Below are 13,707 nucleotides of genomic sequence, written 5' to 3' on the forward strand. Positions count from 1 at the left end.
CCCGCTTGTGTCAAAATGGCAGCAGGTTGACAATGGCGGTACAGTGTTCTCTCGATTTTCGCGGGTTTGAACTTCGCGAAAAGTCTATACCACGGTTTTTAAAAAATATTAATTAAAAAATACTTTGAGGTTTTCCCCCCTATACCACGGTTTTTCCTGCCCGATGACATCATATGTCATCACCAAACTTTCGTCCACCTTTAATAAATATTTTTTTTAATAAACTTTAATAAAGAAACATAGTGAGTAATAATCTAAATAGTTGCTAAGGGAATGGGAAATTGCAATTTAGGGGTTTAAAGTGTTAAGGGAAGACTTGTGATACTGTTCATAGCCAAAAATAGTGTATTTACTTCCGCATCTCTACTTCGCGGAAATTCAACTTTCACGGGCGGTCTTGGAACGCATCCCCCGCGAAAATCGAGGGAACACTGTACTGCATGTGGAGGATTGCTCAGGGTTTCTGACACATAAGCAACTTTATAGTAGTTTCCCCCTCCCTCCCTCAACACACCCATCATAGGATTTTTCAATGATGAGTGGATTCACAGGCAGGAGTTTGAGGGAATTAAAGAGGAAAATAATTCAGTATGCATTTATATGAATTGGAAAGTGGGTGGATAGTTAAATTAATGGAAGTAGAAGACTGCAAACAATTGGACATCTTTAGGGATGGAGTGACTGCAACAGCTACAACTTGAACATAGGCTTCTTAATGTAATTAAAAGAGCATGAAAGAAAAATATCAGGCATTTGCTTACAGCAAAGACTGTCACAAAGGATAAAGGGGCGAGTGGGACATAAGGAGATCAGGTGAGCGCTTCCATTTGTCTTCTGCTAAAAAGGAGCAGTCTTTGCTGGGCTCAGTAGAGGGCAGAGATCAGAAGGGGATGGACAATATTTGAGCATATGGGGAGGGCAGTGTGTCGCTTCCAAAGACTCACAAAAGACTTGTTTTTTTCCCAGTACAGTGATACCTCGTCTTACGAAACCCTCGTCATATGAACTTTTCGAGATACGAACCCGGGGTTTAAGATTTCTTTGCCTCTTCTTCCGAACTATTTTCACCTTACAAACCCACCGCTGGGATGCCCCGCCTCCAGGCTTCCGTTGCCAGCCGAAGCGCCCATTTTCGCGCTGGTGGGATTCCCCTGCTGGGATTCCCCTGCAGCATCGCAAAATCCAGAGGTGGGGTTTCCCATGGAGGGGAGCCTCAGGGGGATCCCACCAATGCGAAAACGGGTGCTTCGGCTGGCAAAAGGGGTGAATTTTGGGCTTGCACACATTAATTGTTGTGAGCTGCCCCGAGTCTACGGAGAAGAGCGGCATACAAATCTAATTAATAATAATAATAATAATAATAATAATAATAATAATAATAATAATAGTAATAATAATCGCTTTCCCATTGATTCCTATGGGAAACATTGTTTCATCTTACAAATTTTTCCCTTACGAACCTTGTCCTGGAACCAATTAAGTTCGTAAGACAAAGTATCATTGTGTTTGAAAGGCTTAAAGGAATAGAAGGCTTGCCTTTCAAACCTACACCTATCCACAATAATATTGCTCATACCATACAATCATACTGCCAAATTTGGCCTTTTTGTGTCTGGGGAGGGGTACATCCACCCACAAACTGCATTTCACCCCACCCCACCCCCGCCTGAGCATCTAATTTGACTCAGGTTCTTCAAATACTCCATCCTACCTGGGATTACCCTGAGACATTCACCCTTTCTCAGTTTAATGAGGCAGAGTTGCCATAAAAGGATCCTGATTTCTTTGAAAGATAAAGATAAGAGAACATTGTAAATCTTGATAGGAGGACTCATACATGTCATGCCTAGGTGGAAGCAAGGCCATTGAGCCTGATAGGAGTACTGCCATTAGAAAGTGCACCATCAGCAATAAACTTTCGAAACAGGAAACAGATTTCACTAACCTGGGCCATTGCCAGGTGTTGGTGGTGTAGCTGAGATCTAACTTATGTAAAAAGAATACTGCTGTTGGGAAACATCCTAATTAAATAACCATTACATTCATATACATTCCTCTCTTAAAATAATTTCTGTAGCAGTTTTCAATACAAATTATTTCTTGAAGAATAATTTAGAGGATTGCCCCTCAACATAACTGTGCAAGTAATTTCTGCATGGTTAAGATAAGTATTCGATATCTCAGTTTGCATCTCACCTTTCCTCCCTCTCTGAAGGTGATCCCATTTTGACACCAGAGCATTTCTAGATTCCAGTAGTAACAGAAAGACCTTAGGATTTCACACTTTGCCCTTTTGACTAAGTTTCTATCGTATCTGGTCAGCCTTTCTTGGAGACCACGTGTTGGGATTAAGAGAATTCCTTTGAGATAGCTCATTTGTCGAATTACAGCAGTTCAATGAACCAGTTAGGCCAAGGGAAAAGCAACCAGATTCCTTCTAAATTTCAACTCCTAATCAGTCTTGGTGTTCATTAACCGTCATGAACACTACCAGCAGCCTTTGTCCTGGAGAGATTTCATGGAGGAGTCAGTGGTTTGACTCTACTAGAGCATCCAATTGCAGAGGGGAGTGACTGAAATACAACCCCCAAAGAGCACAAAGGAGGGAAGGGGGTGGTAAAACGATCCATCCCTTTTCCTAGTGGATAATTAGCCTTCTCTGCCTGATGCTCTCCCTGGCTGTGTCAAATGCATTTGAATGTACCGTGTTAAAGAAGGAAGGATGGAAATGGATCTAAAGCTTAAGAGTGACTCATTTTCCCACTGAGGCTGTTTGAACAGGACACAGACTTGTTTCCTCTGGTCTTGTTTCTCCGCCATAGTTTGTTTGTTTGTTTGTTTTGTCACGTATGTATTCGTTGTATTCAAAGATATAATATTTATATTTATTTTATTTTATTTTATTTATTCATTTGTCCAATACACAAATACATAGGAAGAAAAATAGACATGTAGTAATATATATAAGGGTAAAGTGAACTTAGAGGAGAGGCTATATGAAAGGAAGAGAATATATATGATAGGTGAAAGAAAGGAAAGAATTGGACAGGGGACGAAAAGCACAGCAGTGCACTTATGTACGCCCCTTACTGGCCTCTTAGGAACCTGGAGAGGTCAATTGTGGAGAGTCTAAGGGAGAAATGTTGGGGGTTAGGGGTTGACACAATTGAGTCCGGTAATGAGTTCCACGCTTCGATAACTCGATTTTTTACAGTCAAGTTTGGAGCGGTTCGTATTAAGTTTGAATCTGTTGCGTGCTCTTGTGTTATTGCGATTGAAGCTGAAGTAGTCATTGACCGGTAGGATGTTGCAGCATATGATCTTGTGGGCAATACTCAAATCGTGTTTTAGGCGCCGTAGTTCTAGGCTTTCTAGGCCCAGGATTGTTAGTCTATTTTCATAGGATATTCTGTTTCGAGTGGAGGAGTGAAGGGCTCTTCTGGTGAAATATCTTTGGACATTTTCAAGGGTGTTGATGTCTGAGATGTGGTATGGGTTCCAGACAGATGAGCAGTAGTCTAGGATGGGTCTGGCAAAAGTTTTGTAGGCTCTTGTGAGTAGTGTGAGATTGCCTGAGCAGAAGCTGCGTAGGATCAGGTTAACAACTCTAGAAGCTTTTTTGGCGATATATATATAAATGATACACAAGTCTACGGAGAGGGGCGGCATACAAATCTAATAAATAATAATAATAATGACACTAGTAAGAGAGAAACATTAGGACACGGGATGGAAGGCAAGCTGGTGCACTAATGCACGCCCCTTACTGACCTCTTAGGAATTGGGAGAGGTCAACAGGGCATAATCTAAGGGTAAAGTTTTGGGGGTTAGGTGATGATACTACAGAGTCTGGCAGTAACTACTCGGTTACTAAAATCGTATTTCCTGCAGTCAAGTTTAGAGCGCTTTACTTTAAATTTGTATCTGTTCTGTGCGCGTGTGTTGTTGTGGTTGAAGCTGAAGTAGTTGTTGACAGGAAGAACATTGTAGCAGATGATTTTATGAGCTATGCTTAGGTCGTGTTTAAGGCGATGTAGTACTAATCTTTCTAAACCTAGGACTGTAAGTGTAGTCTTCGGAGAGGGGCGGCATACAAATCTAAGTAATAAATAAATAAATAATAATAAATAAGTAGTAGCGTAGGATATGCTGTTATGAGTGGAGGAGTAGAGGGCTATTCTAGTAAAGTATATCTGGACATTTTCCAGAGTGTTTATGTCCGAAATGCGGTGTGGGTTCCAGACAGATGAGCTGTATTCAAGGATTGATCTGACGAAGGTTTTGTATGCTCTGGGGTTAGTAGTGTGAGATTACCGGAGCAGAAGCCAGTATAACAGCAAGGAAAATAGCCCCTCCACGGTGCCCTCAACACACCTCCTTCACCCTCCCTCCTCAAAGCTAAACTGGGGGGCGTAGGGGGAATTAGCCACAGAGCAGATGGAACAGGAGGCCTGCTGTGCAAAGGAAAGAGGCCGGCACAGAGGGAGATGGGGAGGTGCCGTAGCTGAGTCAAAGACTAGTAATAAAGGAAGCTTTGGAAGGGAAGAACTTCCCACACGCCTCCCTTTAGAATGACACATGATACCGACCCAAGGAAATATTACGCATCCTGTCAGTCAGGGGAAGGGCTGGTGTGAAACTGCTCTACCTAGGGCTGCCTCACGAAGAAGAAAGAAGGAACGACTCTTGCTCCAATCCGAAAAGCAGACCCTCAGCAATGCGCCAATGGAAGGCCAGGCAGGGTTTCCATCTGGCAATGGCCAGAACATAGCTCTTGGGTTAGGGGTGAGCAACGTAAAAAGTTGCATGAGAGTCACAGAGTCCTCACTACAAAATTTTAACGGGCAGTATCTGTCTAACAACAGCAACATAAAGGCACCGAATAGTCCTATTTAAAGGAAGCTAAGGCAGGAGGCAGTACTGGCTAATCTCAAGAAGCTAATTAGGTTCAATTCTGTGACCAAATAAATGGATGGAAACTACAATACCTTGTCTTACGAACTTAATTGGTTCCAGGATGAGGTTCGTAAGGTGAAAAGTTCGTAAGACGAAACAATGTTTCCCATAGGAATCAATGGAAAAGCGATTAATGCGTGCAAGGTCAAAATTCACCCCTTTTGCCATCCAAAGCATCCGCTTTCGCGCTGGTGGGATTCCCCTGAGCCTCCCCTCTATGGGAAGCCCCACCTCCGGACTTCCACATTTTTTGCGATGCTGCAGGGGAATCCCAGCATCGCAAAAACGGGCGCTTCGGCTGGCAATGGAAGTCCGGAGACGGGGCATCCCAGCGGCGGCGGCAGGTTCGTAAGGTGAAAATAGTTCAGAAGAAGGGGCAAAAAACTCTTAAACCTCGGGTTCATATCTCGAAAAGTTCGTATGACGAGGGGTTCGTAAGATGAGGTATCACTGTACTACAAAATGGATTAAAGCTACAAGAACTGCCTTCGACTGGCAGAGTCAAGGAAGAGAGCTTTCTCTCCGGTTGCACCCACCAGTCTCACTTCTGAGGGGATATATTTTTTTCTCCCAGAGGTGAGACAGGAAGCCTTCCCTCTCCTGTTAAAGTCACCTCATAAGGGGAGCATAACAGACTATTGAATAACTCTTCCAGTTATTCACTAGTCTGTGCTAAGAGTAGGGATGGCTCTGGGAGAGTGTGACCTCATTTGTAATAATACGAACAGTGCAAGAAATCTTTAGCAGATACCATACCTAGCATAGTGATTAAGTGAAGCAGCCAAAGCGTTCCCGGAGCCTCCGGGGAGAATGCAAAGAGGCTTCTGGATCGCGGTCTTCCAGTCAGGACGCTCCATCAGGCCATTGATCACCTAAAAGACACAGATGACAGGCAATCAGAGGAAAATAATAATCCAGATTATCTCAGGGACCGCCTTCTGCTGCACGAATCCCAGCGACCAGTTAAGTCCCACAGAGTAGGCCTTCTCCAGGTCCCGTCAACTAAACAATGTTGTTTGGCGGGGCCCAGGGGAAGAGCCTTCTCTGTGGTGGCCCCGGCCCTCTGGAACCAACTCCCCCCGGAGATTAGAATTGCCCCCACCCTCCTCGCCTTTCGTAAGCGCCTTAAAACCCACCTCTGCCGTCAGGCATGGGGGAACTGAGATATTCTTTCCCCCTAGGCCTTTACAATTTATGCATGGTATGTTTGTTTGTATGTATGTTTGGTTTTACAATAAGGGTTTTTTAGTTGTTTTAGTATTGGATTTACATGCTGTATTTTATTACTGTTGTTAGCCGCCCCGAGTCTACGGAGAGGGGCGGCATACAAATCCAATAAATAAATAAATAGATAGATAGACAGACAGACAGACAGACAGATAGAAAAATAAATAAATAAAAGCTCAAAGAAGTCTGATTTTGCATCTAAACTGGATTTTGGCTGCATTGAAGAAGAATCACTATGGAAGCAGCCAGTCAGCTTCAACATACTCTCTGCTACCCCTTTAGCTCCCACTGACGTCGGTTAGAGGAATTCACCCTATCAGCTCCAGAGCCAAGGTAATTTATGTCAGGGGGATTTGTTTCAAAACCATGGGACTTTACGGTCATGCCTTCCTTCTTGAAGTGCATCAAGAATTTCTCCTCAACTGTAAAGATGAGGGGAAATATTTTCTTGTAAAAAAAAATGAAAAGAAACACCCAGGCAGCTTCTTGATTCTGCTTTCTGAAGCATCTCTACAAAGTTGTTCAGTTCAGCCTTGTAAAGGTGAAAGTAAAAAAATTGCTCATTCCCAGTTTAACTTTTGTGCCGTTAGTTAGGCAATCAAGTACAAAATTATGAAAAATAACAAAATAGGAGAGAAATAAAATCTCCACTCCAAATTTAACCAATTCATTTGAGATGTCAACAGGTAAAAATGCTTAGGTAAAGGTAGTTGAGGAGTATTTTAAAATAGTAGCTTTAAAAAAGCCCACTGTGTCATCGCCCCCATGTCGTCTTTTCTGCTGATCAAGCATTGCAATTTTCCTAAGACACTAAATAGTAAAATATTAAGAATATTAAGACACTAAATAGTAAAATATTAAGAATCTATGTGTTTGTCATGAATATCATTACATCGAAATAACATATTGCACCAAAACTGAGAAGGTGGAGCAATAAATAGTCTACAGCTGTGATGGCGAATCTATGGCATGCATTATATTATTATTATTATTGTTGTTATTATTATTATTATTATTATTATTATTATTATTATTATTATTATTTAGATTTGTATGCCCCCCCTCTCCGAAGACTCAGAGTGGCTCACAACAATAAAACAGTACAAATCCAATTGATTAAAACAATTAACAAACCCTTAATATAAAAAACACTCATACATCTCATATAAACCATACATAAAACAGAAACGGCCCAGGGGAATCAATTTCCCCATGCCTGACAACAGAGGGGTTTTTGAAGGAGTTTGCGAAAGGCAAGGAGGGTGGGGGCAATCCTAATCTCCAGGGGGAGTTGATTCCAGAGGGTTGGGGCCACCACAGAGAAGGCTCTTCCCCTGGGTCCCGCCAGAAGACATTGTTTCGTCGACAGGACCCGGAGAAGGCCAACTCTGTGGGACCTAACAGGTCGCTGGGATTTGTGCGGCAGAAGATATTCTGGTCCGATGTCATGAAGGGCTTTAAAGGTCATAACCAGCATGTCACATCGGAGGGCACACGAGACTTTTCCCTGTGTCAGCTCCAGTGCACATGCACGGATTTCCAGCCTTGAGAAAGGCCATTTCATCCTCCAGACACTTCAGGGAAGCTTCCCTAAAGCTCTGGAGGCAAAAAGAATTGCCCAACAGACAAACTGGAAGTTTGGAAAAACAAACATCCGGTTTGCCGTTGTGTTGTTTTTTGCATTCTGGAGGGTTCAGGGAAGTCCGGGAATGCAAAAAAACAGCACAAACTGGAAGTGCGTTTTCTGAACTCCCAGTTTGCACGTTGTGCTGTTTTTTGCACTCCGGAGCCTCAGGAAGCTTCCCCGAACGCTCCAGAGTGCAAACAAACAGCACAATGGGCAAACCGGAAATGTATTTTCCCAAACTTCCGGTTTGCCCATTTGGGCATTGTTTTTCAGGTACCAGGCTTCAGTAAGGCCTGTGCACATGTGCAGGGGCAGCATGGGTGGGGGGTAAGGGAAGGGTTTGGGCATGTGCAGCATGCTAGCACACCCACACACACCCTTTTGTTACACGAAGCAAAAACGTTTGCCATCACTGGCCTACAGGGTTAGATATAACAGCACCTTAATGGATTGAGCTAGAACTCTATTAAAAGTTTATGGATACATTTTTAGTCGCTTTCAGTGACTCTCATTTAATCACTATTCTGTGTATTCCTTTCTAATTTTATTAGTGCTATTATATTTAGGATTGCATTTCATCATGTCTTCTGGTTGTTTTTTTCACTAATAAAATGGTTCTTTTTTTAAATAAAGAGAACATGTACTGGAGCCATGAGACCATAAAGTCCCCACAACCATCTGCCGTGTTCCTTACCTCATGAAGCAAGCCGTCTCCAGCCATAATGACCACAGCATCCCATTTGGACATATCCTCCTCCCTTGCCAAATCCCAAGCATGATTATGTTTCTCTGAGGAGAAAGACAAAAAAACAAACAACCCCTGATATGTCTTGTAGAATATGTTTTAATTCAGATGGACTATTACTATAGGTTCTAAGTTACTCTACAATTACACAACTGTTTTTCTTCTTACACTGCTTCTCCTCTCTGTCTGTCTGTCTGTCTCTCTTTCTCTCACGCGTACACACACAATTTACATACTTAAACTCCATACCTGAAGCACAACAATCTGTTTCACCAATATATCACATAATTCTTCCTTTCTGTTCAGCCACATTATTGTTAAACATTGTTTGGGTTGATTTAATCAACTCTCTTGTTTATTTGCTTGCTAAAAGCATTTGTTTTCAAGCAAATTTTATAGAAAGTGATCTGGGCAGTTAAAGGGGAAAAAAAACAAATAAACAAATTTAATCCAGGGCAGACTATGGCAAACTGACACCTGCTGAAGGAATCTGGAAAGTTCTGGGGAGGATTCCACATGACAAGCTGTCAGTCCTTCAGATAACCTGGCCCCAAGCTATTGAAGGCTATATTAATGAAGCCACTGCTTTAAAGTGAGTCCAGAAACAGACTGGATGCCAGAGAGTTTGACAAAAATGATTCATAAGGCAATCAGATAATTGGAGTTTCTTACTTAGCGATTTTGTGCTGATACAATTACAGTTTTCAGACATGCCCTATTCTCCAAATCCAGCATCTTCCCATTATTGCAATCTTTATTTGCCATATGCTTAACTGGGATGAGTAGTTTTAATTTAGTCATACAGATTTTTTATATATATAAAACACAGTTCATTGTAACTATAACCTCCACATAAGGAGAACTGAAGCAGGTTGAATTAACTACTTATTCTCATACATTGAGATTGCAAAGAATTCTGCAACATAGAGTAGCCAATAATGTCATTCTACCCAGGCTTGGCCAAAGGCAAAATGAGTGAACAGAACTGGAAATGGAAGTCTAAGCCATGTTGTGAGCCGCCCCGAGTCTTCGGAGAGGGGCGGCATACAAATCTAATAAATTGAATTGAATTGAATTGAATCTACAGGCAGTCCTCTACCTGGGACTACAATTGAGCCCAAAATTTCTGTTGTTAAGTGACATATTTGTTAAGCGAACAGTGTCCAATTTTACAACTTTTCGTGCCATGGTTGTTAAGCGAACCACTGTTTTTGTTAAGTTAGTAACACGGTTTTTAAGTGAATCTGGCTTCCCCATTGACTTTGTTTTGTCAGAAGTTTGCAAAAGGTGATCACATGATCCCGGGACACTGCAGACGTCATAAATATGAACCAGTTGCCAGGCATCCGAATTTTGATCACATGATCATAGGGATGCTGCAATGGTCGTAAGTGTGAAAAAGGGTCATTAGTCAGGGCCATTGCTAAATGAACTGCTGCGGGTAAAGGACTACCTGTACTAAACCTTAAGTTAAGTTTCCCAACTTAAAGTTTCCCTTAAGTTGCTCTGAGCCAGCCATGAGACTCACCAGTGACAAACTTATGGAATCCTATGCTGGCTTCAGTCAACATCGGCTGAACTTGAGAGGTGAATAGATGCAGGGCCTCTCCTGCTCCGCTCCGTGGGTTCAGCAGCACCATCACCTGGCACTTCTGAGGAAGTAAACCATGTATTCCACCTATGTAGAGAAACAAAAGAAATGGGAGAATCAAAAATTAGTGTCAAGAACAAGTGTAGCATGGTGTAGTATTGCATTGTGTAGTGTAGGGCCCACACAAGCACACACACACACCAAATATCAAAAGAGTGAAAAAACAAACTGAGATATGAATTAGATGATAAAGAAAATTCAGAATTTTATGAAGTTTGGAACATGTTCTACCAATGAATAGAGAAAAAGAAACCAGAGGGAAAGGAGGGTATATAACAGTGATGGCGAACCTATGACATGGGTGCAACAGGTGGTACGTGGAGCCATATCTGCTGGCACACGAGCCGTTACCCTAGCTCAGCTCCAACATACATGTGTGTGCTGGCCAGCTGATATTTGGCTCGCAGAGGCTCTAGGAGCGAGTTTTTGCTTCCAGAGATCCTCCGGGGAGATGGGGGACGGCATTTTTACCCTCCCCCAGCTCCAAGGAAGCCTTTGAGCCTGTGGTGGGTGAAACATGAGTCTATTGGGCCCACCAGAAATTGGGAAACAGGCTATTTCCAGCCTTCCAGGGGGCCGGGGAAGCTGTTTTCGCTTTCCCCAGCCATTAAATTATGGGTGTGGGCACTCGCGCATGTGCAATTTTTAGTGACTTTTGTTAGATTTGTTATATATTGTGTTATTATTGTTGTGAGCCGCCCCGAGTCTACGGAGAGGGGCGACATACAAATCTAATTAATGATAATAATAATAATAATAATAATAATAATAATAATAATAATAATAATGCGCATGCATGCTCTTTTGGCACCTGAGGAAGAAAAGGTTCGCCATCACTGGTATATAAAGTATATTTTTTTTATTTATTTATTATTTAGATTTGTATATAGTTTATAGGTAGAGGTATAAGGAAAAACAAATTCTAGAAAATGGTGAATGAACTTATAAGTAAAAATGTATAAAGAATATAAGTAATGTCTATGATAAGAGGTGATATCAATAATAGTTATATAAAGTATTGAAAACTGTAGAAGGAATACAGTTTAACTTACAAATACTGTATATAAATAGAAATATGACATCAACACAATTACCGTAAAAAGGGTTACAAAGGTTCAATGTATTGTTTTTGTTTGTCTTGTTGTTTTGTCTTGTATTGTTTTTGTTTACTGGGATAGTTGCCATTAGACATCCAAATAATTTCTACTGTAGAAATGGTGCACAGAGAATAATCAGTAACAGAGCCACAGTGGCACAATGGTTAGGGCGCAATACTGCAAGCTACTTCTGCTGATCACCGGCTGCCAGCAGTTTGGCAGATTGAATCTTGATAGGCTCAAGATTGACTCAGCTTTCCATCCTTCTGAGGTGGGTAAAATGAGGACCCAGATTGTTGGGGGGCAATATGCTGACTCTCTGTAAATCCGCTTAGCGAGGGCTGTAAAGCACTGTAAAGCGATATACAGTGATCCCTCTATTATCGCGAGGGTTCCGTTCCAAGACCCCTCGCGATAATCGATTTTTCACGATGTAGGGTTGCGGAAGTAAAAACACCATCTGCGCATGCGTGCCCTTTTTTTCCTATGGCCGCGCATGCGTAGATGGTGGAGTTTGCGTTCCCCGCCGCCCACACAAAGGGGAAACCCCGATTCGGCTCCTCGCTGCTGCTGCGCTACCGAGCAGATCAGCTGCTGGGTGGCCGAAGGAACCTTCCCTGGGTCTTCCCCCTCTTGCTGGCGGGCGGGCGAGCGGCGGGCATCAGCGAGGAGCCGGGGTTTCCCCTTTGCGTGGGCAGCCGGGAAGACCCAGGTTGGGGGTTCGGGGGGGTGCTGGGAAGCCCCCCAGGCTGGCTGCGACCTTTTAAAACAGCCCCGCCGCTTCCCAGCTGACTCCCGAAGCCAAACGCGGAAGTGGTTTTTTTTTAATTAATATTTTTTTAAAAATCGCGATATAGCGTTTCGCGAAGCTCGAGATCGCGAAACTCGAGGGATCACTGTATAAGTCTAAATGCTATTGGTAATGCTATTGCTTTATTTCTGGAGTGTGGGGGTTAGAAACCTTTCTTTTTTTCAATGTTCTTTCTTTCCACTGGTACCTGCCAATAATCTTTCTTCAAGTTTTGCAAACATTTATTTTTTTAAACAGACCAACAACAACAATGAAGCATGGAGCTAGCATAACAACTAGCTGAAAGTCTACTTTTTTACTCCCTTGTTAATTAACTGGAGGGGAACATTTCTCAGTACTTCAGCCCTTCATGGCTTTGCAAGGAGGACCACACTGAGGAAGTGACAAGTGGGGAGAGTGAAAAATCAGTCCTGGAATCCATATCAAAAGTTTCATGCCACATTTCTTGCAGGGGAAAAAAAAATCACTGAAATGCTTAATTTCAAAATAGACCATGTCTGTTATCAGACCTGTACTTCTTCTGTTAAATTATTATTTTTATTATGAGCAATAAATCTGTTGACCAGCCCCAGACAATGTGCAGCTTGAGTTGAACAACAGGCAATATTGCACTTAATTCAAAGCCATCTTCCATTCTTCTAACTCATCATCCTGAGCCAGATTTATGAGATTGCAGAATTCCTGGGGAGAAACAATATCACCACTATCCATTTCCCCCTGTCTAGAGCAAAAAAAGAAACAGACTTACTGAGAATTCATTGTCAGATCCCTATTTACTATATGTAATCATTATTTTTCAGCACATGGGCTGTTACCATACTAGCTCTGGCTCCTGGTTACAATACAAAATGGGAGGGTTCCTGTATTTGCTAAGGCTCAAGCACATATCACACAATCCTCTGAAAGGCACCAATGACTAAGGAGTGGAATGCTAACTTTTGCAGTTTGAGCATCACCCAATCCTAGCAAAAGATCAGTGGCTTTGTGGAAAAAAGACATCCTTCCCTTTAGATGTGCCTGCTCAATCCTGTTCAAAAATCTCTCTTCTTTGCTGATCTCCTTCACTTTGCTGATAACCTGCTAACTGATCTCATGTGAAGCCCAAAGGCACAGATTGGCAAACTATGAGAAACATGGATTTGCTTAGCATTGCGCCCCATTGATAGAGGAAAAGGATCCCTCATGCCACCCTCTGCAGCTTCCTAAGAATCCTTAGTGTGGTACAACAACAACAACAACAACAACAACAACAACAACAAAGGCAGGGGTAATCTGGGGAGGTTGACAAGGACTAGTAGCATGGTTTCAAAGTCACAGGAATGAGATTACTGAATGCACAAAGATGGAAAAAATGCGACACTACCTACTACAGAGGAATGGCTGGTGGGTTGCTACCAGTTCGCCACGATTCAGGCGAACTGGTAGCAGCAGCAGTGGGAGGCTCCACCCACCTGCTCAGACATCATCGCAGATTACCTGGGCATGCTCAGTAGCGGCAAGCACACACACATCTCCAAACTGGTAGCAAAGGTAAGTGAAACCCATTACTGATCTATATGTATTACTGATTGGAAGTCTCTTATGGACTTAGGG

General features: G+C 42.5%; 1 protein-coding gene across 2 annotated transcripts in view; it reads right to left on the reverse strand.

The window, feature by feature from the left end:
- Positions 1 to 13,707, reverse strand: part of SPHK1 (sphingosine kinase 1) — a 52,106-nt gene that overhangs the window by 3,905 nt on the left and 34,494 nt on the right. For both annotated transcript variants that reach the window (XM_070739881.1, XM_070739882.1), the window contains exons 2-4: positions 10,084 to 10,233; positions 8,505 to 8,599; positions 5,713 to 5,828 (exon numbers count right to left, since the gene is read on the reverse strand). In XM_070739881.1, the coding sequence (XP_070595982.1) occupies positions 5,713 to 5,828; positions 8,505 to 8,599; positions 10,084 to 10,233 (361 nt within the window). The remainder of the gene's footprint in view (positions 1 to 5,712; positions 5,829 to 8,504; positions 8,600 to 10,083; positions 10,234 to 13,707) is intronic.

The sequence above is a fragment of the Erythrolamprus reginae genome, chromosome 2 (genome assembly GCF_031021105.1).
Source record: "Erythrolamprus reginae isolate rEryReg1 chromosome 2, rEryReg1.hap1, whole genome shotgun sequence".
Classification (NCBI taxonomy): domain Eukaryota; kingdom Metazoa; phylum Chordata; class Lepidosauria; order Squamata; family Dipsadidae; genus Erythrolamprus; species Erythrolamprus reginae.